This window comes from Rana temporaria, chromosome 6, assembly GCF_905171775.1.
Source record: "Rana temporaria chromosome 6, aRanTem1.1, whole genome shotgun sequence".
NCBI lineage: Eukaryota > Metazoa > Chordata > Amphibia > Anura > Ranidae > Rana > Rana temporaria.
In genome coordinates, this window is record NC_053494.1 from 47,553,318 (window position 1) to 47,580,928 (window position 27,611).

The following is a 27,611-nucleotide window of genomic DNA, read 5'->3' on the forward strand; positions in this document are numbered from 1 at the left end:
AGGAGCAGCTCAGCACTCCTGAGCTGCTTGAAGAGGCAAGCTGTCACTAGTAAACACAAAAGCCGGCGGAGTAAGGCCCCGTACACACGGTCGGTTTGGTCCGATGAGAATGAACCGAAGTTCATTTTCATTGGACCAAACCGACCGTGTGTATAGGCCATCGGTCTGTTTTCCTTTGACGCATGCTTAGAAGCATTGAACTTCGTTTTTTTCAGCACGTTGTGTGTTTTACTTCACAGCGTTCTGACCCGATCGGATTTTGAACTGATGGTGTGTACACACATCAGACCATCAGGCCACTTCAGCGGGGAACCGATGAAAACGGTCCGTCGGACCATTCTCATCGGTTTTGTCCGACCGTGTGTACGTGCCTTAGTGATTAGTGCAGAAAACTTTCTCTTCTGGCTTCTGTGTTTACCAGTGACAAGTCGGTGATCACAGGGCAGTGCCAGAGGTGGCAGTACAAGAACATTTAACAGCAATTTTTTTTTTATCATGTGTATAAATGTCATGCGATATTAGGGATTTGTGGAATGCCAAAAGTTTGTACATGGTACATGTTCTCTCCCCACTACACATTTTCCTTTTGCGTAGCTTAACCCTTCTATTCTGCAATAAGCCAGACTGAGTGTCATTTTGAAGTTTTTAACAAAACAGGGTGGGGCGAAACTATTGAGAAAAAACAAATACAGATACATATAACCAATATATGAAATATACAGAAATACAATGAACAAGCTAGGCTGTACATGGCGATAAGTAATTCTCTCCAGCGATGCTGTGTTTAGGGGATGCAAGCGGATGCAAGTTTTAGTCCAACATGTGCTCTGGTTGCTGGTTCCTTCTTTCAGTATCTAAAATTGAGTCTGAGTTCCCAGGATGCACCTGTTTCCTCTTCCTCAAACTGAAGAATGATGGGAACTTTTGTTAAAGGTGAAGAGTTTCTAGTAATTTACCACTGGCTCCATCTTGTGGTCAAATCTGATATTGTGGGCAAAACAAATTCATTAATGTCCTGTTGGAGGCAGAACAGTACAGTGTGCTCAACTTTTTGACTTTCGTGTGAGGTGCATAGCTGTTGACATTACACAGGGCAGCTTTTCCATGCAACCTTATACTTCTGCCATTGTGAATTTTATGGGAGAAGAGGTGGCATACAATAGCAGTAGTTTAGAGTGAGTGTGTCATTAGCTTTCCAGATAGTGCACTATGGCTCACAGGTGTGCCCATTTGGGGACAAGGTTTTCATAAAACTTGTCAGAACAGCCTGGCTACACTAGTTCCACCTGAAAGAAAAAAAAAATCATACTTCTGACCCCTTTTTGAGAAACAAGATACTCCGTATATGGACCTCTTCATGAGTAGGAACTTGTTGCCTGATGCTGTGGCAATTTGGAGATGCTTATTTTTAGCACAGCAGTCACTCCCTGTTCCTTGGTGGCTACACTCACTCCACTGTATCTGTAAAGAGAGTTATGGTTGGCGCCCATGCTGGACTTTAAACATCAGGGCAGCCATCACAAATTTTGGGGCCCCTTACACCGCTTTAGGCAGGGCCCCCCTGGAGCAGAGAACCGGGGTGGGTGGCCTCCTCTCTCCTGCTGCGAGATGATAAGCGGGGGGGGTTGTGGTAACGAAAGTGTAATCTCTTCTCTTCTCTCTCCCCTACCGCGAGTCTTCTCTTCTCTCTCCTGCCGCTAGTTACTAAAGTCAGACGAAAAAAAGAAACAGGGGGGACCATCGAGCCCCTTACAGGTGTAAAGCCTAAAAATGAAAACTAATGTAGCCACCCATAAGGACTGGTAAGCTACAGTATATAAAATTGTTCTTGGGTTTATTTCTGCTTTAGCTACATGGGCCATAGAGTATGCAATTGCTTCTAGGCCCTTGAGGTCAGGTGACCCAATAATTGTTTATTTGTTACCAAAGTGTGCTACCATATTCTGTTTAGGATGTATTTACCCTTCACATCCCACATTCAGTTTATTTTCAGGACCTCTCATATGGTTATTGGAATATCTTAGTGCACTGTATGAGATATGGTGGGAGAGGTTCTGGTAATAATGTGCACCAAGTGGCTCTGTTATGCCATTGGGACTAGCGCTAGCGGTGCAGTCGCCTGACCATTGAAACCAGTTTTTCTTTCGCAGCTTTACTTTAAATAGTATTGAAGAGTTTCTAAAGTGTCCTCTGGCCACTTAGCTCTGAGGAAACGGATATAGCCCTCAAAACACATCAGCTCTTGTATCTGCTCTTGAGTGTTCTTGAGGTTTCTACATTTGACATCAATTTCTTCTACTTGGATTTTGAATGTGGCACTGGTTGCACAATATGCTTATTTACCACATGGCTTTTGTGAGTATAATTGTGTGTGCTATTAATTGACAATATATTGACGATATAGCACAAGGCTGTTGTTTAGAACCTAAGATTTCCCCAATCAGAAGAGGGCAGCATAGCCTGAAGCATTGTCTGATATTGCATTAAAGATTGTTGTGATCATCAAGTCCTTTGTCTATAAAGACTACCTGCTGTCTCAGGCCTCGTACACACGACCGAGTTTCTCGGCCAAAACCAGCAAGAAACTTGCTGGGATTTTTTTTTTTTGCCGAGGAAACCGGTCGTGTGTACATTTTTCGACGAGGAAACTGTTGAGGATCCCGTCGAGCCAAAAAGAGAGCATGTCTTCTTTTTCCTCGACGGGAATGGAGAAACTTGCCTTGTTGAGTTCCTCGACAGCCTAACAAGGAACTCGACGAGGAAAATTATGTGTTTCGCCCGTCGAGTTCCTCGGTCGTGTGTACAAGGCTTCACTCAAATTTAGTGCTGATGTCTACCTTCTGATTGTTTGAATTGTGTCTGCAGTCCCGATCTTTGTCCCCGAACGCACAAGGCCCTAAACACTGGTACTACTCTGCACATTGTTTAGTCCAGTCTAGCCGCAGCCTGCCACAGACTTTGAGAGGCTAACTGCAGCAAGGCTGGGCACTGCACCATCCCTCCCAGGTGCACCAAAACCCAAGAAGGGACGCACTGCAAGTGTACGGCCCCGTGTGCAAGTTTCTTAAATGTGGCTGAACGCCTCTTCTCTTTTTTCACCTTCAGTGACTGCAAAGTAACATTTGGCTTCTCAGTTCAATCATGATGCATCCATGAGATTACTCTGGGCAATATCATTGGATGGACATACTTTTATTTCACCCATGCTGCATCGTAGGTTCAACTTCCATTGCTCCTGAGCCAAACGTCCCTTGCGGTCACTTATCCGAATTATTGCCATGTACATCGAACCTTAGCTAATTTACATGCATTGTTATTTGTATGTACTCCTGAAGAAGTGAGCGTTGACTCATGAAACGCATCAAGTTTAAGATGCAGTTTCATCCAAACATGTCTTGAGATATTGAACTTTTTTAAAGTGGAGTTCCACCCATAAATATAACATTACATCAGTAGTTTTTAAAAAATGTCATTAGTCCTTTACAATTTTTTTTTTTTTTTTAGATGCCTTCAAAGTGTTGTTGCTAGGCAGAATAGTTAATCTTCCCACTTCCTGCACCTAGGTGCTTAATGCTTCCTAACCTACACCGCACAGACTCCTGGGAATGTAGTGGGTGTAACTTTCCAGGAGTCTGTGCACTCCCCATCTCAAAGAATCATGTGACTTGGACAGCACAGGTGCTGAAACCTGATCTGACACTGCTTGTGCAGCACTGAGCATGTGCGAGATCTGCAAGGCTAAAATCCAGGAAGTCATACAGTCTGGCTTCATGATGCCCACACTTAAGATGGCCCCAGTCAATTTCTATTTTATAAAGTGTCTAAATGCTGTAACAACCTAACAAAACGGACCTTAGTTTACAGACTAACTTTACTAGAATACATTAAGCTTGTGTATTACAGGGGTATTTATATTTAAAAAGTGAAATTGTGGCCGGAACTCCGCTTTAATATATATATGTGTATATATATATATATATATATATATATATATACTGTATATATATACAGTATATATATGTGTGTGTGTGTATGTATGTCCTGTTATTGAATTACTGCAAATCAGTGTGATATTCAACTTGCATTCTATTTATTGTAATGAGATTTGTATTTATCAAGAAATTGTGAACCATGTTTACCATGTATATAGGGGTTGTGCGTGCTGCACCTCATTTAAAGTCCCAGTACGTACTCATGTTTTTATATATATATATATATATATATATATATATATATATATATATATATGGAATTGAGGTGCACCACTTGGGGGCACCAGACCACATATTTTATCTTCTGAATGCAAGTAAATGCGACTGCTTTAACCACTTAAGACCCGGACCAAAATGCAGGTAAAGCACCAGGCCCCTTTTTGCGATTCAGGCACTGCGTTGCTTTAACTGACAATTGCGCGGTCGTGTGACGTGACTCCCAAACAAAATTGGCATCCTTTTTTTTCCGCACAAATAGAGCTTTATTTTGGTGGTATTTGATCACCTCTGCAGGTTTTATTTTTTTGCGCTATAAACAAATATTTTTTGGAAAAAAAATGCAATATTTTTTGCTATAATAAATATCCCCCAAAAATATACAAAAAAAAAGTTTTTTCCCTCAGTTTAGGCCGATACGTATTCTTCTACCTATTTTTGGTTAAAAAAGATTGCAATAAGCGTTTATCGATTGGTTTGCGCAAAATTTATAGCGTTTACAAAATAGGAGATAGTTTTATTGCATTTTTATTATTATTATTATTTTTTTTTACTACTAATGACGGTGATCAAAGGTTTTTTTTTGTGACTGCGACATTATGGCGGACACAACAGACAATTTTGACACATTTTTGGGACCATAGTCATTTTCACAGCAAAAAATGCTATAAAAATGCATTGTTTACTGTAAAAAGGACAATTGCAGTTTGGGAGTTAACCCCTAGGGGGCGCTAAAGGGGTTAAGTGTGACCTCATATGTGTTTCTAACTGTAGGGGGCGGGGCTGGATGCGTGATGTCATTGATCGCCTTTCCCTATATCAGGGAACAGACGATCAATGACAGCGCCACAACGAAGAACAGGGAAGGTGTGTTTACACACACCTCTTTCCGTTCTTCAGCTCCGGGGACCGATCACGTGAGTCCTTTTAAGAGGGGCGTGGCGTGGGTGTGGTCCATGCCTACATACCTGTGCTAATAGGTGTCCCTCTTTCCCATTTCAAAAAGTTGAGAGGTGTACTTCAAAGCACATTATTTTAGTGAGCAAATACCGTGCATCTGTTTTTAAACTCTTGTGTCTTGTGTCTGTCTCTATGTCTTCGCAGTGTTGAAAGCAAACTGTCTTTCTTTTGTTACAGGTGGCAAAAGTAGAATATGTAAGAAAAAAACCCAAATTAAAAGAAGTTCTGGTGAGATTAGAGGAGCACCTGGAATGCACTTGTACAAATTCTAATTCAGATTATCGAGAAGAAGAAACTGGTAAGAACATTTTAACTTTCTTGTTTTTGTTGCAAAGTTAGTTCTCAAACACAATTACATTGCACACCTACAGATTTATTTAATTAGGGAAAGAGAAGAATTAATATGCAGTAATTCAAATCAGCAAATCAGGAATCTTCTTGGATACACGTGAGTGCTTTGCAATTACTGCACTTTGTTCTTTACACAGATCTACAGATAAAGGGCTAAAATAGCATTTATAATAACTAATACTTGATATTGCTGTAAGGATTACAAACTGGCAGTTAAAGATAATTAACAGCTTTTTTTTTTTTTTAATACAGCTTTCCTTTATAGCTTATGTGACTTAGTATTTGACATTTTAAAATGGTTTGTGGCTCAATTGATTTCATTATTGCCATGGGTGATGGTAAGATACTGCTTAGATGGCCATGTTGCCTTGAAGTTAGCCTTTGATGGAAGCAGGAAAAGGTAAAACTTTGCTAAAAATGGGACTTTCTAAGGTTCAGCTGGACAAATGGCTGATTTAATAACCAGTACATTCGATAAAGCATGGGAGGCATAAGCATGGCACATAGGTAGCATAAGCATGGCACATGATAGCATAAACATGGCACATAGGAGGCATAAACATGGTACATAGGTGGCATAAACATGGCACCTAGGTAGCATAAACATGGCACCTAGGTAGCATAAACATGGCACATAGGAGGCATAAACATGGCACATAGGTGGCATAAATATGGCACATAGGTGGCATAAACATGGCACATAGGTGGCATAAACATGGCACATATGAAGCATAACTATGGCACATGGGTAGCATAAACATGGCACATGGGTAGCATTAACATGGCACATGGGTAGCATTAACATGGCACATGGGTAGCATTAACATGGCACATGGGTAGCATAAACATGGAACATGGGTAGCATAAACATGGCACATAGGAGGAATAAATATGGCACATAGGAGGCATAAATATGGCACATAGGAGGCATAAATATGGCACATAGGTAGCATAAACATGGCACATGGGTATCATAAACAGGGCACATACAGTAGGAGGCATAAACATGGCACAGCATCTGACCTAAAGAAAATATGTGCATGCTTGTTGAGTTAATGTAAGTCACTTTAGCCCTAATTACCAACCCATGCAGCTGGCACCTTATTGGTGGCTAGATACAGTCGATCATACAAAGCGTGCTAAACACCGCCCACCGCGTCTATTACAGTGTCAGTTTCTCAAACTGAGGGCTCTCATGGGGATGGCTTAGCGCACTAATTTTTTTTTTTTTTTGTCGTCTTTTTGTTGCCTGTCTTGGGCTTTTCCAGTTCACAATAAAGCCGGTTATTAGAGTAAACCGGTACCACTAAAAAAGAGGCCGCTTGCCTTATTTGGGACTGCATTGCGCACTGTTGCCAGGTGCAGAGGCACCTAGCAACAGTGAGCATTGATGCTTTTTCATACAAGTAGGGTTCTTGACAATTACCCAGACTCCAGAAAAAGGAGGAGTGTACCTCTGGAGCCTAGTGAGAGTAATCTCATATTATCCTTACAACAGAGTCTTCCTCAAACACAAAACAATAATTTAAAGGGTATTTCCACTTTTGCATTAAAATTAGAATAACACCTACTTTATTTTTGTTACATATTCCCATTTGCCTAACTTTAAGGCCCCATTTAGACCTGTGGTTTTTATCAGGCCACAAATTCCTGCGGGAAATTCAGTGGAGGTTATGTGAACAGCTGCGGATAAGAAGCCCCATACAAAGCAATTAAAGGCTGACACTTGGAGCTTGCAGCCATTTGTGGGCGGATGATTAGGCCATCCATAGGTAATCACTACATGTCCGATTACAAGGCTGTGGATGATTTTAGCCTCTCATTGCTTTGCTTGCAGCTGTCCATATAAACCCCACTGTTTCCTGCAGGAACTTAGTCCATGAATCGCAGGTGTATTTAAAAATGTCTGCTTGCCTGTTTACTTGCTGAAAACTTTCAGATTAACTTGTACCCCCTTCCTGCCCAGGCCATTTTTCAGCTTTCAGCGCTGCTGCACTTTGAAGGGCACATTGCGCAGTCATGCAACACTGTACCCATATGAAATTTGTATCAATTTTTTCACACAAATGGAGCTTTCTTTTGGTGATATTTAAAGTACCATATTTATCTTCATATAACGCGCCCCGGCGTATAGCGCGCACCCCCAACCTAGAAGGAAAATTCCTGGGAAAAAAAGAAATACTTACAGTTTGTATGCCCCTCGTCGGTGTCTTGCACGGCGTCCATTGCGTTCAACGGCGGCCTTGTCCGGTCCGGCGGCCATCGTGGTGTCCTCCCCGCTGTGTTTTTCAGCCGATCCCCACTTCCCGCGCTGTGTTTGAACCACTCCGCCGACATATACCGAGCGCAGTACACTCGGGTATACTCGGGCAGGCTCGGCTCCTCTCACGTAAAGGACGTACAGGACGCACAGGACGTGACCACGAACGGAGCCGAGCCTGCCCGACTATACCCGAGTGTACTGCGCTCGGTATATGTCGGCGGAGTGTTTCAAACACAGTGCGGGAAGCGGGTATCGTCGTATATCGCGCACCCACTATTTTTCCCTGATTTTAAGGGCAAAAAAGTGAGCGGTATACGCCGATAAATACGGTAATACTAAAGGTTTGCGATTTTTTTTTAAAAATAACAAACATGTCATACTTACTTCCACTGTGTTGCCCCGATCCACCTGTTCTGGGGTCCCACAGCGGCTCCTCCCTGCATTAGATAACCCCCTCTGGGATACTCTCTCCCGAGAGGGTTACCTTGTGGGTGCGCTCCTGAGATATACACTTGGCACGCATAGATGGCAAGTGTATCACTTGGCCCGGCGCTCGCATCATTGGATTTAATTGACAGCAGTGGGAGCCAATGGCTGTGCTGCTATCAATCTACCCGATCAAAGCTTGGGCTCCACTGAGAGAAGGATGGCTGGGACACGCCCACAGAAATTTGGGGGGTTGGGTCAGTAAAACGGGGGGGGGGGCACAGGATGCATTAATGTGAAAAAAATGTAGGTTTACAACTCCTTTAATTACCACTGTTTTTTTTGTTAAATAAACGAAAAAAGACTGAACATTTTAAAACACAAAACGTGTTTTTGTCATCAAATTTTGCCAATGAATAATCTTTCTTTAAAAATTTTGACCAAAATGTATTCTGCTCCATTTATTTTGGGAAAATAACCCAAATCAGTGTATATTATTTAGTCTCTATCATTCACAAATTATCGTGTAGTGAGGTAAAAAAGTATTTGATCCCTACGTTTGCCCACTGACAAAGAAATGATTAGTCTATAATTTTAATGGTATGTTTATTTTAACAGTGAGAGACAGAATAACAACAAAAATATCCAGAAAACGCTTTTTAAGTTATAAAGTGATTTGCATGTTAATGAGTGAAATAAGTATTTGATCCCCTATCAATCAGCAAGATACAGGTAAAGGGCTTAGATTAGGAAAACTCTCTTAAAGGGAGTGCTCATAATCTCAACTTGTTACCTTTATAAAAAAAAAATCTCCACATCCACAGAAGCAATCAATCAATCAGATTCCAATCTCTTCACCATGGCCAAGACCAAAGAGCTGTCCAGGGATGTCAGGGACAAGATTATAGACCTACACAAGGCTGGAATGGGCTACAAGACCATCGCCATTGTGCAATTATTCGCAAATGGAAAAAACACAAAATAACTGTCAATCTCCCTCGGTCTGGGGCTCCATGCAAGATTTCACCTTGTGGAGTTCCAATGATCATGAGAATGGTGAGGAATCAGCCTACGACTACACGGGAGAATCTTGTCAATGATTTCAAGGCAGCTGGGACCATAATCATCAAGAAAGCAATTGGTAACACACTATGCCATGAAGGACTGAAATGCTGCAGCGTCCACAAGGTCCCCCTACTGAAGAAAGCACATGTACAGGCCTGTCTGAAGTTTGCTAATGAACATCTGAATGATTCAGAGGAGAACTGAGTAAAAGTGTTGTGGTCAGATGAGACCAAAATCGAGCTTTTTCGCATCAACTTAATTCCATGTGTTTGGAGAAGGAGGAATGCTGCCTACGATCCCAAGAACACCAGTGCCCCTGTCAAGCATTAAGGTGGAAATGTTATGTTTTGGGGGTGTCTTTCTGCTAAGGGGACAGGACAACTTCACAGAATCAAAGGGACGATGGACATGGCCATGTACCGTCAAATCTTAGGTGAGAACCTCCTTTTCAATGCCAGGGCATTGTAAATGGGTCTTGGATGGGTATTCCATCATGACAATGACCCAAAAGATATGGCCAAGGCAACAAAAGAGTGTCTCAAGAAGAAGCACATTAAGGTCCTGGAGTGGCCTAGCCAGTCTCCAGACCTTAATCCCATAGAAAAAATGTGGAGGGAACTGAAGATTTGAGTTACCAAACATCACTTGGAGAGAATCTGCAAAGAGGAGTGGGACAAAATCCCTCCTGAGATGTGTGCAAACCTGGTGGCCAACTACAAAAAAAACATCTGACCTCTGTGATTGCCAACAAGGGTATTGGCATCAAATACTAAGCCATGTTTTGCGAAGGGGTCAAATACTTATTTCACAACCTTCCATTAAAATTATAGACTGATAATTTTTTTTCAGTGGACAAACATACAAAATCAGCAGGGGATCAAATACTTTTTCCCTCACAGTATGTACAGTATATCTGAAAATTTATCAAAAGGTCTATCTCATTACTTGATGCCCAAAAATGTCAGGACAGTACAAATAGCCCCAAATTAACTATTTTTAGAAAGTAGACAGTCCAAGGTATTTGGTAAGAGGCATGGCAAGTTTTTTTGGGGTTGTTGTCACAATATTTGGAAAATTAAGAAATTTAAAAAAAAGTTTTCTTCGCAATGTATTTTTTTACATGCTGTCACCAATGCAGTACAGCATCATATAACTGGTATGGCGGTGATCAGTATGTAAAAAATAAATAAATACAAAAATTTTAATTTTTTCACCTTTTTTCCTATTTTGTTTATTTCATTATTTCTTACATTTGTTTTTCTGTTTTTAAAAACAATGTGACCAGAGCAACACAGTGTTACCACAGTAATCAGGAATTTTTTTTTTGTAATCAGAATTTTTTAATTTTTTAATTTTAATTATTATGATTACAATTCATTTCATTGGTATAAGCAACCATTTTTACTGAATGAAACTGATCCATTCAGTGAGTATTGTTGTGGTTAGCTGTGATATGCCAGATCTAATCACATTGTACAGATGGGCTGTGATTAGCCCTGTCTGTACCTTGTGATCACTGTGACCAAACACAGCTAGCAACACAAATCTACGCAATGAATGGCATGAAAGGAAACTATCCTTTGTTTACAATTGTTACGTGATTTGCTGTGATTGGTCACGCTGACCAAACGGTACAGGCAGCAGGTCAGTACAGTGATCTGTCCTCAGCTGTATCTGGTGGAGGGGCATTCCAAAAACATGTCATATGACGTCCATCTGGAACAACAAAAGTCCTGCCTGGTCGTCATTTTGCAATAGGCCAGGCGGGAAGTGGTTAATGATCAGTGTGGTGCCTTCTTACAATGATGGTTAGTAAACTGCCTTCTTGCACTGGAAGTCAGTGGGCAAGTGCCCTCTTACACTATCGGTAAGTGGAAAAGTGCTCCCTTACATAAATTATTAGTAAAGGATTGCCCCTTTACATTTGTGGTCAGCATAGATGTGTGTTTACATTGGATGTCAGGGGAAAATAGTCCCCCTTCCATCCATGGTCAGTGTAGATAGTGCCTCCAATATTGGATATCAATGGAAAATAGCACCCTTCCATCCATGGTCAATGTAGGTGAGAGATCAATCCACCATTGCCCACTGCTAAAGGAACCTCTTATCAACATCTAAAGGAACTCTAGGGTTCTAAGGAACCCTATTTGAGAATTCCTGGTCTCAGCCTTAGTAAGTATTTAGCGAACATGGATTTTACAACTTAAAGGGGTTGTAAAGGTAAAAAAAAAAATTCTCCTAAATAGCTTCCTCTACCTTAGTGCAGTCCTCCTTCACTTACCTCATCCTTCCATTTTGCTTTTAAATGTCCTAATTTCTCCTGAGAAACCCTCACTTCCTTTTCTTCTGTCTGTAACTCCACACAGTAATGCAAGGCTTTCTCCCTGGTGTGGAGTGTCGTGCTCGCACCCTCCCTTGGACAACAGGAGAGTCAGGACGCTCTCTACGTTGCAGATAGAGAAAGGAGCTGTGTGTTAGTGGGCGTCCTGACTCTCCTGTTGTCCAAGGGAGGGGGCGAGCACGACACTCCACACCAGGGAGAAAGCCTCGCATTACTGTGTTTAGTTACAGACAAAAGAACAGGAAGTGAAGTGAAGAAATAAGGACATTTAAAAGCAAAATGGAAGGATGAGGTAAGTGAAGGAGGACTGCACTAAGGTAAAGGAAGCTATTTCGGATTTTTTTTTACCTTTACAACCCCTTTAACTTAAAAGATATTTGTATCTATAATATGTAAAACGTATGTTCTCATAAAAAAAAGTATCCTAAAAGTTCAAGTGTTATTATGCCTTTACAATGGCCACCTCCATGCCTTTTGTGTACCTGAGTTATCAGGATTCGTGTGAACCATCGAGGTTCTATAAAGGCTGCAGAGAAACTACATGTAAAGCTTCTATTCTAGATGAACACGTTAAAAAAATACAATCATAGGTGCTTAACTCTTAATAAATATACACATTTTCTGTTTGCATTCAGATAATCTTGTATTCTTAAAATTCTGGTATGCAATAGCCCTTTTGATAATGTACACGGGTTTGACTTAGTCAAGGTCATTTCTCTAAGAATGAATGATTGTGATCTTCGTTCAGGCTAGTGTTGTGGAAATCTCTACTCAGTGCTGTTATCATTTACAGTCTAACAGCTGCCAGTTTCAGACAACCCTTAGAATACATTTATTGAAGGAGCCTTGCACTGTTTTTTTTATTTAAAAGGAGTTTTCTTCTCAGTGTAGCGGTCATGCATGGCACCGTAACATGGGTGGCTTATGAAACTGTATACCCTTGTGTACCTGTCCTTGTCCTAGCCAGCATTAAGCCATATTCAGTCCACAGACCCTTGGGAAACGGGTGGGGTAGAACACTTACATGGGTGCATGACTACTAAAGGAGTTTCTTTCATTTTTTTTTCTTTCATTTTTGAGAACTTGCTAACTGCAATACATTTTCTTACAACATTCAAAAGAAACTATAAAAAAATGAATGTTGTTGGACTAATTTTCCTGTTACATAGCTAATGCCCAACTTTTTTTGCCGCCTGTGCCCCTTTTAGGAAGGTTTTCACATAAGACAAGAAGTGATGGGATGTCTCTCCAACAGGGAAATAGACAAAAATAGACACAGTTTTATTAGAGTGAGGCCGCGTACACGCGATCGGTCAAAACCGATGAAAACGGAACTGAAGGACCGTTTCATCGGTCCAAACCGATCGTGTGTGGGCCCCATCGGTCAGTTATCCTTCGGTCAAAAGAACTTGCTTTAAAATTTAACCGATGGACGCCTAACCGATAGGTCAAAACCGATCGTTAGTATGCAAAAGCATCGGTCAAAATGCCGCACATGCTCAGAATCAAGTTGACGCATGCTTGGAAGCATTGAACTTCGTTATTTTCAGCACGTCGTGTGTTTTACGTCACCGCGTTCTGACAAGATCGTTTTTTTAACCGATGGTGTGTAGGCACATCAGACCATCAGTCAGCTTCATCGGTTAACTGATGAAACGGTCCTTCAGTCCGTTTTCATCGGTTATGACCGATCGTGTGTACGCGGCCTTAGGAAGGGTTAGAACTTCTGATAGTATTTTATTGCTGACCATTCTTTTCTTTCCTGGTGACTTCTGCACCCCTCATTTTCTGCATGAGCTTCACACGGGAGGAGGGGAAAGAAAATCTTACCAGTGATCTTAACACTATCCAAAAAATTATTTTTATACAATTAATATTATATTATATTTAACCATGTTTGTTTGAATTGCTGCTTTAAAATGCTACACTTTCTTAAGGCCACACGTTGAAGCGTGTTTATGACTGCATTTGGTATACATCTTATGATACTTTTTAAAGTGACTTTGATTTTACTTTATATTTTCTCGACTGACCAGTATAAAAATGTATTAAATTAATGCTCATTGAAAAATTTAAATCTGCTCCCCAATTTTTAATAAAGGGGCTTCATTTTACTTCAGGCTCTTTCTTACAGGTTGAAGAAAATTGGAGCACCCTTTTACTGAAAAGAAAGGGGAAATGGGTTTCCATATTAACAACATCAATGATAGTTTCATACATTTTTGTGATATGTTGAGCCTGGACAGTGTAAGGTGGTGACAGGGTCACTTTAAACTGTTTTGAAACCATACATTTTTGTAAAGTCGTTGGATCAGACTAATTAACCAGCTTGTTTCAGGAAACTGCCTTTTTAAAACACATATTTGACTGAATAAAATAAGTTTCCTTAGGCCTTTTCACCAGCCCTGCCCTTGTGTTAACAGGAAGGCCTAGGGAAACAGGTAAAAAACGGAAGCGAAAAAAACTAAAGCCTGCCTAATACCCAGCTGGAAATAATTTTTCTCGGCAGGTAGGAACTCTGAAAAATAACCACCAGCATAAAAAAGATTTTAAAAAAATTCCCCAAGCTTTTAATCATCTGTTTATCACGTCAACACAATCACTTGTTAAAATCTTGACACTGTTACCTTAAGGCTTCAAACAGATTATATATGATTGGCTTTCATAATTCTCATAATTTTCTTCAAGCTACACATCACCATGAGCATCTCGCATTCCTCGGCTGTCTCCCTATTTCACCTCTCCTGTGTGTATTTTATTTTATTTTATTTTTACAATCCTTGTGCTTCAGCTTAACTGATCTGGAATGTGCCTCTTTCTATGCAAATTATTTTTATTTGGGGCTTACAATGCATGAATGGTTTGTTTTGCAGGAAAAATTCTGATGGATTGTAAATGGTAACTGGAAAAATATTCAGCCTTGTCATTCCACAAAATATGTATTTATGCAATACTCAGTTTTATTGTGAAAAATAAATAGCAATGTTGCTTACAAAAACTACCAGCTATAGATCTGTTTAGTACAACTGATACATTTCAGGCACTGTACATTATAACAAATATTACGCATTTTGTAGATGCTAACTGTTCTGTAGAAACTGAGAGAAGATGTTTAATTACAATTTCTGGATTCCTTTAGGAGTCCAAAGTTCCCGGGAGGCTTGACTTTACCATACTTACCTGATCACTTGTAGTATGGTCATAAGAAATACAGTATCATTGACCAATAGTCCATTGACTTGTAGTCTTATGCCTAGTACACACGATCGTTTTTCCAGTCGGGAAAACTGCCTTGTTTTCCTTTGGCTGGGGAAACCCGTCGTGTGTATGCTCCTTAGCAGTTTTCTTGGCAGGAAAACTGCGGTTTAAAAAATTAGAACATGTTCTCTTTTTTCTCGCCGCGAATTGCAGCGTTTTTTCCCCCACAGTTTTCCTATGGGAAACACTGCGAGGGAGCATACACATGGCCGGTTTTCCCGACCAAAGTTCTCCTGGCAGTTTTCCTGTCCAAAAAAACAGCCGTGTGTACAGGGGAAAAGGGACCGAGCCGGTTCTCGGTTTTTACCTCGGTTTTCGCGGCCGTCTTTTGACCGTCGGGAAAAACGATCGTGTGTACTAGGCATTTGAGTTTATCTCATCAAACATTAAACTTCCACTAACCGTAAGGGAGGTTCCTGGGCTGCTATATCCCAAGCAACAAGTTATCTACAAGTGTTAAATGGGTTTAAAGATCAGGTGTGCTAGGCCTTGTGCAAACCCTTATGTGGTTATGATTCTCCTTCTGCTTGTTTGATGTTTTAGCAAATAATCCATAACATTTGTTACTTCCTTACTTACTTGTGCCTTGTAGGAGCATAGTTGATCTAACATTTGCTTTTTAGTTATCTGTGCATGAATTGGTTTAGCTTAATTGAAAATTGGCTCTGATTTATTTGTGCCAGGGCTGGACAAATCCTCAACCATTGGATAATTTTGGGACTAGTTTTCTAGAGCACTTTCTGTAGTTGGAACAATTTTCTTCCTTGGCTTTAAAAAAAATGGCAGCAGAGACTACATTGGCCAATGTGCTTTGGAGTTCAACAGAAATGTGTCCACATCTGTTAGAAACCTTATATTGAAAGTTACAGCTCTAAATGTGGCACATGATCACTTTATATTTTTTATAGTAAAGAACAAGTGAGATGGGTGGTCCAGGTGTATGAACATGTCTTACCTGTGTTTTATTATTGGATTCCCAAGTTTAATAATTTGGTTTCTTGCAACAAATTTAAAGTGATCTGAATGGTCAAATCTTAAGATGTATTGATATACGTGGGGTGGTAGTCTTTAATACAAGCCTGTGATTAGGTTTTGTTAGGTTTGGGAATTTCCCTATGTTTTTTAAGGACTTTCTTACATTTGCCTGGGAACAAAGAGTTCAGTTGTGTGTGTTTTTGGGCTTCAGTTGGCCATTCAGCTATTGTATCTCCTTGTGTAGTAGCGGAACTGACTGCTCAAAGCATGCAACGCTTCATGTTTTGCCATACAAATCTCTTAATGACTGCTTTTGTGTTCTTAAATGTTTAAATATTTGTTTAAGAGGAAAAAAGAGGTTTCCAGTCAGACGCATGTGGAAATAGATTGTTCTGTTGAACTGAGCTTGGTGTAGTCTTAATGGGTGAAAATACTGTTTTTTTTTTTAAATCCCTTGATCTTGATTCTAATGAAGCCTGAAGGAATGAAAGGGAAGTCTAAATTAAATATGGATTTACATTTAGTCATGTGGTAAAAGTGGGGATCTGGCTGTTGAAATGAGGAAAGATATGTTGTGGTTGACAACTATCTTTAGCTCTAATCCAGTGTTCCTTGGATTTTATAGTTTCAAGAAGCCCCTAGAAACAGCAAAATCATTAGCCGCCACAAGGCACATGCTATATCATGAGTTTGCGTATACTTTAAAGAATCAATAGCTGGCCTTGGGGCAGACTTGGAATATACATTTTTAGGTTGCTTGGGAACACTTTACAAACTCCAATTTAATAGGTCCTGTTTGTGGTCAGGCAATGGAAACTGTCTTTCAGTATGTCAAATGCTCTATGTTTGATTTAAAGGCATTGGTATGTTACAGCTATGCTTTCCAGCTGATTATGTGTCTTTAGCACAGAAAAAAATCTTCAGAAATAAGATAGATGATGATAATTTGGAACTTAAAGCAACCCTAACCAAGTTGGGTTTATAAAAGCTTGGGAATAACAGTCCGTGCATTAGTAGAGGGATTGCACTTGCTTATCTCGTGGTCCTTGTCTCCTGCCTCCTTCACATTCCAGCCATGTGGCCTCCACTGTTTCTTTTGCATTCAAGACTTCCAGGAGTGTCGGATGTGTGTATCACCTGCCATATTCAGTGGTCTTGTCCTCTGACCTTAATGTTACTGTTGAGTGCTGTAGTAATGTAGAGGTCGGAGATCTCCCCCAGTATCAAATGCCAAACAGTCTTGCAGAGGTTGCTGCTCTGGATCAGAGAAAAAGTAGGAGATGTGAGTTGCTGATGAGTTAAGAAGTGCTCAACAAATTTTTTAGTAAAGCAGTTGGGATGGGGGAAAAAAGTATGCATAGTCAAATTTGAAGTATTATGTAGAGCTCTGGAGCGAGATAGTCCAGTCTAGGTGTCAGCATGTGTTGTAAAGTAGTTGGAGTATGTGATTAAACTCACTGCAAAAGAAAATGGCAGCTTTACTGAACTGTACAAAACTGAATAAAAAAATACATACATTTTTTAAATTTAAAAATGTGTTCATAGTCACAATGAATGTAAAAAAAATGACCTGTAAATGTGAGAAGCGTCATACAGTATATATATTTTGTGGACTAGCTGAATATGTTTTCAATTTACGTAACTTTTAATTTGTGTGGTGTAAATTATATTGTATTATAATAAGGAACTTTCTTTTTATTTACAGATGTGAGGTGAAAATAAGCTGGAAGGAATCATCTGGGACTTGGATGTACACACTTTGTTACATTCCTGAATCTTCTACGTATGGTGCTTTTATAGACTTTTTTTTTGTTTTCTCTTTTTTTTTTTTTTTGTTTCCTTGTGTGGAAAGACAGGATTAGGAAAAAAGAACAAAAATAAGAAAATAAAAAGGTTCAAAGGACACTTTGTGAGAACAAAAGAACAATGTACATTTGTTTATTGTGACATCAAAGCAAGTATTGTAGCATTCTTACACAGAAGAGACACTTCCCCTTGTCAGAAAACTGCTGCAATCAAACAAAATGGCAGATTGGTTGAAAAAAAAAAAAAGGATATGTAAAAAACAAATAACATAAAACTGAATACAGACCTGATATGAAAGCAGCTGTGCTTTATGTCTAGCGATGTGCCTGCTAACACTGATGAAGATGGATGGTCATTGACAGAATAGTGGCAATGAAAAGACCAGGAATGTATCAACCGAACTTGTCTACACAGAGACTTGCGACACAATAAATCCTTGCTTTGTGATGTTTAAGTCTTCACAAAAACCTGGGAAGCCTTAAAGGACTTTTTTTGTTGTTATTTTACTCCGTAGAGTAATTATTATTACATTGTGGGGGTAATTTAATTAATGCAGCACAGTCATGGCACTAAGGCTGAGTTCACATGGGCTTGGATGCAAAAGCGCATTCAGCTCCGGCACGTTTTCTGGCGGTGTTCCGTCCGGCTATCAGATGCTTCCAGGGGGCCTGCCGGGAAAGTAAGAAAAGTCTAAAGACCTGCAGCAATTGGTGCATACATGATGCTGCAGAAAAAGGTCTGGGCAAAGCAATTTAACACAAGTAAAAAATGCTGATCATTGGTATATCCTGAGCAGTTTGACTCAATACACCCTTCTGCCCTGGATTTTAGGGAGGTTCTCAGCCGGCGTTTGGATAGCACACTGAGCGCTTTCTTAAAGCCCTTGTGAACAAGGCCTAAAATATCACTCGCTTCAAATTTGGTCTGTTGTTCTTTGTGATCACCATTGGTCATTTTGTAGCAGTGATCTTCCTAGTGTTGACTTTTGTGTGCGTGTGTGTGTGTGTGTGTGCGCGCGTGTGAATGTGTGCGTGTTTCTGTATTCAGTCCTGCCTGCCGAAAATTAGAAAAAAAACAATAAAATATGTATATTTGATATATAGATATATATATATGTATTTTATTTAATGACATTCAGTTTACCAAGCTAATTGGATTTGAAAAGCACTATGTAATGCTTCTAATATAGCCCTCTTGTCTAGAAACACCTGATGTGTATACAAAGAATGCAATCGTCTTGTGGGCGCAACCAGTGTTCAAGAGAAGCAGCTTTTAGAAATGAACTAGCAAGACAGTTTGCAAAAATATTGTTCAACACACAAATTGCTACCACTATGTGGAGGCAACAGGTACTATCTGAGAATTTTTGTTTTAATCAGTATTTGTCTGTGGGGTCTCTGTGTTAGGACAGTTGTTAGTGTTTTTCAAGTAAAAAAAGAAAAAAATAGAAAATGATGGCAAAAAAGCTGTATTTTTATTTGCGTTGTTTCCTTTATACACAGCCCCCAAATTGTCTCTAACGTATGTTAGGAGGACTTGCCAAGTGCACATACATTTTCCTTGCAAACCTTTCAAATTGTTTCAAATTGTCTATGCTCCAGTATGCTGCTGCAATAAATTATCACCATTGATTTTGCCTGCCTTTGTTGCAAAAAGGTAATTCCCAGGTCAACTTTTTAGGTGAATCCCCGTATTTTTTGATAGTGTGAGTGTTGGCTTGGTCGAGCAACCTTAAGCTCTCTATACTGTCATTACAAGATAATTGTACGTATACTTATGCAACACTCCTTGACAGGCCAATCGTATAAACAGAACCTACTCTGCAGATCTACTAAGGCAAAAATAAGGAAGGAAAAAAGAAAACATCAGCAGATGGATCATCAAAATGCTTTATTTGCAAAACACAAAAATTGAACGCAGAATGGTGCCTGCCATGATTTAAAGGGGTGCGTGGGGTTTTAGCTCCCTTGGGGGCCTGTATTTACCAATAAAACATGCTTTTTCTGGTCTCTTCCAATATGCCAGTGAATGGAACAGGCCATGAGTGGGATGGCCATTGATGATCTTTGCGGGAGTCCTTCAACAATGCTTTACTTGGTAAATGTAAACTGATAGCTTGTGGTTACCACTTGTAGGACTTTTTTGGTGGCAGGCCTCTTTCAGGAGTTTTCTTCAAGGGAATAAAATGTACACAATAAGCCCCTTCAAGTCTACAAGAATGAACACACCTTTAAATGAAAGTACAGCTCAAATGATCATTATAACCGTGTCCTTGCTTCGACATAAAGTTTGTGTTTCCTGTTTTGGTAGCTGGTGGAAACAAGATTCTCCCCTGGTTTATTAAAAGAAAAATGTCTGTGTGTTTGTGTGTATGTATATAAAATATATACACATATAAACGCATATACATAATAAAATGTGTGTACATATATATTTACATTCAAAAATATAAATATATTATGAAAAATGTTTACTGTTTAAATATCCCATTTGATCCTTTTGATCTGGCTTATTTTTAATGAATGGAGAGCAATTACAGAAAAAAAAACATAAATACAAAACTGCTATGACTTTATAGTATTTTAGTATTTCCTCTAGCAGGATGTAAGCTAATTGAACCATACAAATGATAGGAAGAGAAAAGGTATATCTAGTCCATCCAGAAATGTTGTTTCCAATGTGTCTACATAAAGATCTAAATAAAATATTGTAAATTAATAAATCATGGGATATCTGTGCAACGTCAAACTTGTGCCAGTTGCCTAATAATAATGCTAATATTTTATTTTATTTCTCTAATATGTTGTTGTTTTGCGGTTTTAGTTCATACACAACAAACAATTTCACATTTTCAGGGTGTGAAATGGACATTTTTATTTTTGTAAGTGCATTGTACAGTGTCAAGGTAGCAAGTAAAAAAAATTGCTACATGTATTTGAACAAATTCTAAATTCTTTATTTTTGGTAAAAAAAATATGTATGCTTATGTGTATTCAACAGAAATGTGTTCTTTTTTTGTAAAGTTGAAGTTTGTATTTTTATCTAAAATTAACATTTTTATATAAGTACGAAAAGCCTACTATGTTTTCTTGAACCAAAAAAAAAAAAAAGCATTGTGTGGTCATATTTTTGTAGCACCATATCATACAAATATTTAACTCTCTGTTGCAAATATGTGTCGTAGCACTTGGTTTGTGATATCCTATGTTGTCCTGCTGCTGTATGCAAAACTGATAGTCTGAAATAATATTCCTGTGGGTCTTTTTTGGGGGGGGGGGCTGCCTTGTTACGTGGCCTTTCACTCAGAATATATATATATATATATATATTTATTTATAATTTTTTTTAATGAAATTTTCCATTTCACTAAAAGGGTTTAAAATGTACCTTTAGATATCTTTTGCCCTCATGATGAGTGCTTTCACTTTGAACACGTACAAGCCTCCACCCAACCGTTTTTTTGGTGCTGTTGACTCTCCTTCACCTTTTTGATGGCTGTCTGTCCCTCCTTTCTACTGTCTCAACTGGAAAGAAGACAAATGTTAAGGACTGAAGTCAACAGAGCAATTGAAAGTTATTGTCTAGTGGCAACCAAAATATTCTAGGAAGCATCATAGTTAAGTACAGGTGAAATCTAAGTCTGGAAATAGCAATATTAAAATCCTGATGTAGATGACTTAGAACTGTATGCTCAAGTATTTTAGTCCACATTCCCAAATTCATAAGTTAAATACATTCCAGGCAAGTTGTTTAAAGCCATACAGTTTGTTTTCTTTAGTAAGCAGCCACAGCCTGGCCCCTGCCATCACGCTGCAGAGAAGGGCCCTTGTTCCCTATATGGATGCAGTGGTCAAATGCGCCCCATGCTGAGCCAGACCTATAGCTCTGCAATCAGAAAAGCTTACACTCCATGCTAAATGGGGAGCTCTAATTTAAACTCAAAAGGTGGCATGTTTGACTTTGCAGAGAGACCACTGCTTTACCACAGAGAGCAAGTGTCCTTCTCTGCAGCATGCTGGCAGGAGACAGATTTTTCTACTTAGGATGTGGCTACTTTCTAAAAAATATGAACTGTGAGGCATTTATGTTTTGATGTAACTGAAATGTATTTAGCTGATTTAAAAAGTAGATTTTGAAAAAGTATTTTACTATATTCAACCTAGGGACTCATCTTTACTGGCTGCCCTCTGGATAGCCATAATTAGTTTGAACCATAGACTTAAAACAACTATTCAGTAAATGTAGCTAGAAATTTATGGGGTTCACTTAATATTTCAAATAGGCTGCAAGGTACAATACAAAGTAAATTTGACCACAAAGTAAACAGCCTATATGCCTTTATAAATTAAAAACACTTCTTGGCACACTCATTCTGTATCAGTGATACAAAAAAATTAAAAATAAAATCACTGTCATCCAAGTCACTGACATTTTTCAGGTGGCAGTCAACAATGTTGGCCTACACATCAGGTTTCCTTTAAACTACCGTATTTATCGGCGTATAACACGCACAGGCATATAACACACACCCTAACTTTAAGAGGGAAGTTTCAGGAAGAAAACTTTCCACAGCCCCCTGCGTATAACACGCAGGCCCAGTTTACCCCCTATTTTCAGGGTAAAAAAGTGAGTGTTATACACCAATAAATACAGTAACACTTGTAATGTTTACTATGTAATGTTAAATGGAAAGTAAATCTAAAATAGAAGATGACATATATAAAATTGTTTTGGATACCCTAAATTGTTTTATGCAAAGAAATTTGAACATAAAATTTTGGAAGGAGATATGTCACCACCTATGTAATAAACCTGTTGGACACAGCAGCCAGTTGTGGTAAGTCTACTTTAGTCTAAAATGGTAGTACACTGCTGAAATCTCAAGCTTTATATAGCTATGCAAACACAATTTATATTATAATAATAAAAAATATTTATTAATATACAATTAATAAAATGAATTTCAGGCCTTTAAAAGGAGTGGACCATAATGAAAATGCTATGTTTCCCAGGTATCAGGGAGTTTTACTTTTAAGTAATTAAACAGTAATCCTTTATTTGAGTGGTGTTAATGGCCGTTGTATATAAATGTAAATTGTATTTTAGATTTATTGAGCCTTCAAGTCTTATATAACATGTAATGCTGTCAAATTTTTTCCGTTATCATTGTTCCTTGTTTGGACATGAAACATTTTATCTTTTGTGCCGATTGCTTTTAAAAGGCAGTTTGAAATTAATCTGCCAGGAGGTATACAAAGTTAATGTATAAATTCTGATCCATTCCTGCAATCATTTGACCCTCAGGATGTCTTAATTAATTTTCATGAATGTTTAAAGTGATTATAAAGCTTTACTCTTTAAAAAATAATAATAATAAGCATGTCATACTTACCTGCTCTGTGCAATGGTTTTGCACAGAGCAACCCCGAACCTCTTCTTCTGGGCTTCCCTGCTGGCGCTCCTGGCTCCTCCTCTTTTGTCTGAATCTACAGAAATCGCAACTTGGCCCGTCATACCCCCCCCCCCACTCCTCCATCACAGAATTTGATTGACGTCAATCTGCCCTGTGAGAAGGAAGAGAGTGGAGAGAGCCGCTGCTCTCGGGCACAGCGTTGGATAATGATTAGGCTCAGGTAGGTATGGGGGGGGGGGGGATTCTGTAGCATAGAAGGTTTTTTTAAATAAATGCATGGAATGCATTAAGGTAAAAATAACTTAAGATCATACTACTGTGGAGAAAGTACTTGGGGGGTAAGGAGACAAAACACACAAAAGACAGATCTATGCACCCCATTAAATTTCATTTGTACAGTTGGCTCATTGTACACTAACCCTTCTAGTGTAGATAACTTTAACATTGCCCCTTTATTTATACATTGCATATAAAATTGTATATTTTTTTAAATAAAGGCTCCCTTATGTTTGGAAGTACTGAATGCCACTCATTCTAAAAAAAAAAAAAAAAAAATCATTTGTATTCATCAATGCAGATTATATTGCTTTTAGTATTATTTCAAGTGTATCTATAGCCAAAACTTTTTTTCTAGTTTTTGATAGGGCGAGGAAAGATTAGAACTCTTGTTCATTTTACTGCCATTGGGGAAATTCTTTTACGTCCTGTCTGGTAAAAACTGAAGGGAAATCTCTAAGACCCCTTTCACACTGAGGCAGTTTTCAGGTGTTCTAGCACTAAAAATAGTGCCCGTAAAGTGCCTGAAAACTGCCTCTCATGCCTCCCCAGTGTGAAAGCCTGAGTGCTTTCAAACTGGGGCGATGCGCTTGTGGGACGGGAAAAAAAGTCCTGCAAACGGCATCTTTGAGGTGGTGAAGGAGCACTGTATACAGCATTCCTACACTGCCCCTGCCTATTGGAATAAATGGGCAGCGCTTCGGTAGCGCCTGAAATGTGTTTCCGAAGCGCCGCAACACGGGAGCTTTTAACCCATTCTTCAGCCGTTAGCGGGGGTTAAATGCGCCCCGATAGTGGCCGAAAAGCGCAGCTAAGACAGCGGTAAAGTGCCACTAATTGACCCACCACCCCAGTGTGAAAGGGGTCTAACAGCAACACAGACACAAGGGCAAATGCCTTTTTAAGGTAGGTAGGAGAATGGTAGAAGCTTGGTTAGCTTTATTTTTTGCCTGGTTCTCTGTTGCAGACTTTTCCTGTATGGTAAAACGTCCCCAGAACAGTGAGATGAAATCTCTCTAACGGAGCCCTGGATATCAGTAAAATCTGGCAAGGGTTCTAACTTTTCCCCATTCTATCCAAAGCGGGAAAAAAAAGCTTTGGGGCATAGGTACACTATAATTTAGCAATGTCATTTACTGAAGCATAGCATAGATTTATTCTATTTAATACTCTTGAATGTAGCCCTATGCAATTCACTGCCAGATGCATACAATGGGCATTGTCTAATGCCGCGTACACACAATCAGAATTTCCAATGAAAAAAGTAAAAAATTCCGATCGTGTGTGTGTGGGCCCCATCAGACTTTTTTCCCTCAGTGTTTAGAAATAGAACATGTTTTAATTTTTCCCGATGGAAAAAAAACGATAGGAAATTCCTATCATCTGTGTGCAACTCTGACGGAGAAAAAACCCACGCATGCTCAGAATCAAGTTGATGCATGCTCGGAGGCATTAAAATGTTTCATTTTTCTCGGGTAGTCGTAGTGTTTTACGTCACCGCGTTTTGGACGGTCGGAATTTGGTCTGACTGTGTATGCAAGACAGCTTGAATGGAATTTCGACGAAAAATCCTATCGGATTTTAGGCCATCGGAAATTCCGATTGTGTGTACGGGCATTACTGTACATTATTATTAATCATCGAGTAGTCATATTTGACCATCTTTTTGGTGATTGGATGGTGAAGGGAAAGATTCATCTTATCATCTAAAGTAAGGCATCAATTGTATGACTTAAATCAGTTACTGCTATCAGTTTGAAAAGTTGTTGACATAACTGAGGTAGTGTTACTCTATAGCAAATGTGCCCAAAATTTGCCAGCTTATGAGTTGCATTTAGATACAGTAGGTGTCAACGATTGATGAATGAAAATTGGTACTGGGAAACCTGGACAAAAGAAAAGCAGTTGCCCATAGCAGCTAATCGGGTTAATCATCCTTTCACTGGAAACATTAAAAAAATTCAATCTATTTGTTTGCTGCGTCACGTTTCTATTGGTTTCCATACTTTAAGTTTTATACAGCCCTAAATTATAAGCATAACCCCCAACACCTGTTATGATGTTAATAATGATAATGTGTAGTAAGAGCCGGTTCACACTGGGGCGACTCGTCAGGTGACTCAGCCGCCTGACAAGTCACGTCCTGTTCTATTCAAAAGAACCGTTCTAATAGGAGCGACGCAAGTCGCTCCAACTTAGAAAAAGGTTCTTGTACGACTTTGGGGGCGACTCAAGGTGACTTGCATTAACTTCTATACAGAAGTCATTTTGCAAGTCGCCTCTGAAGTTGTCTTCAGGTCGCCTTGCTGAGTCGCCCCCAAAGTCGTGCCGCCCCAGTGTGAACCGGCTCTAAGCAGCATTTGATTTATACCTAGAAAAGAAAATAATGTTCAAACAAGTAAAATATGATTGAGTGGAGCCACAACAAAAGTAACAAAGAATGACACCTATCATAATAATAAGATACAATTTAAATTTGACTGGTTGGATGTATTCAACCAGTTACCACAATGGATGCCTTTGGTTACCATGGTGCACAAATGCATTCTTGAGAATGGTTGAAATTGCAGTTAGATGTGCGCATTCATTTTTTTATTTATTTTTTATTATTATTTTATCTGAGGAAAATTGATAACCGTATATAGTGCTGTTTTGACAATGGCATCGTTAAAATTATTGCCAAAGGACAATATGAATCTGCAGCACTAGAATGCTTTTTTTTCTAAAGATGGGTGCGAAAGTTATATAGAAAATAACACATTTGTAAAATAGAGGCCTAGACTTGTCTGACCTGACTACAAAATGGCTACTAAAAAGTCTTCTAAAAGCAAGTGTGGCTACCTAGTTTTCTATAAGCAAGTATGGCTTGAATTCATTATGGCTGCTGCATAGCGTAAGAACAGAAACTTTTAAGAAAAGATTATTTTACATTGAGATTACTATTTCATTCCAACTTATTACCGAGGATCTTTTATTGCGTTAGTAGGTTCAAAACATTTCTTCTTTGAAATACATTCCCATCCAGTTTTGCTATGATTGAGGGTTTGCTAGAACAAAATGCAGCCAAGATAATCTTTAGTTTTGTGTTTTTCAGAGTTCTAATTCACTTAGCCCGCACCTTGTAATCATTTAGCCACTGAGATGCGTTCAGCGCCAAAACTGGAAATACATGTATTAACTTGTGTGTTTGCTCCTTTGCAGTTAAGTGTACGATTCAAAATGTAAAGCCTATGAATGTTTGTGTCTGCGTAAACAGAGGGAAAAAAATGAAATGTATAAAAGTGTAATTTATATATTTATGTTTTGGTGGGATGCCAATAATTATGCTCATTTTTGTTTTATTGCCTAAAAGTATCTAATGGAACAAAGGCTTTGTATATCCATTAAAATGATGTAGATGGAATGTATGGTTGTAGCCTTTTGACCACCTCTTATGCGATAGTTCTATCTCTGCATAATGTGCGTACAAGTGCGTTCTTTGACATTGCACAGATTTTAAACAGCAAAAATAAAATATCCTATAAGTGATTTTGTTATTGGCTCCTGTACATTAGGTTTCTTCAAATTACAACGATTTCTTTAATTAATGTTACTATATGATGCACGATACTAAAGTAAACAAAAAAAAAATCCCTTCTTCTTATTGAGCCAAATCTTCCTTTTATTTGTGTCTCACACACTCCCTATCCCAGACACTGCAGCCCACAGAGTGGGAAGGTTTCATCAACAGAAGCATTGCTGTCACTCTATAAAGCGTGGAGCAGGACTAGGTGTGGATGGCGCTGATTGACAAGATACAGGATTATGAATCAACAGTGCTAATGCTGATAGCCACCCCCCCACAACATTTTTTTATAACAATCACAGCCTACGTGAAAGTGGCATTCTCTTCCATAGCATAGTTACTACACCATCACAGGAAACTGCATTAGGTGGACTTTATGAGATAAAGTAGATAAACGAAAGGTCATATACCTACTTTAACCACTTGCTTACTGGCCACTTAAACACCCCTCCTGCCCAGACCAATTTTCAGCTTTCTGCGCTAATGCACTTTGAATGACAATTGCGCGGTCATACAACAATGTACCCAAATGAATAGAGCTTTCTTTTGGCAGCATTTGATCACCTTTGCTTTTTGAATTTTTTGTTAAAAAAAATTAAAACACTGAATTAAAAAAAAAATGTTTATATATTTTTTTATTTTGTTATAAAATGTTGAAAACAGGTAATTTTGCACTGATGGGTACTGATAGGCTGCACTGATGG

General features: G+C 39.0%; 1 protein-coding gene across 3 annotated transcripts in view; it reads left to right on the forward strand.

Annotated features, from left to right (window-relative positions):
* PDGFA (platelet derived growth factor subunit A) overlaps nt 1-20,375 on the forward strand; it is a 108,796-nt gene extending 88,421 nt beyond the window's left edge. For 2 of the 3 annotated variants that reach the window (XM_040356777.1, XM_040356776.1), the window contains exons 5-7: nt 5,346-5,466; nt 14,038-14,123; nt 17,553-20,375. In XM_040356777.1, the coding sequence (XP_040212711.1) occupies nt 5,346-5,466; nt 14,038-14,093 (177 nt within the window). In that variant the 3' untranslated portion in view covers nt 14,094-14,123; nt 17,553-20,375. The remainder of the gene's footprint in view (nt 1-5,345; nt 5,467-14,037; nt 14,124-17,552) is intronic. The other variant, XM_040356778.1, reaches the window with a different exon arrangement.
* The last annotated feature ends 7,236 nt before the right edge of the window (nt 20,376-27,611 follow it).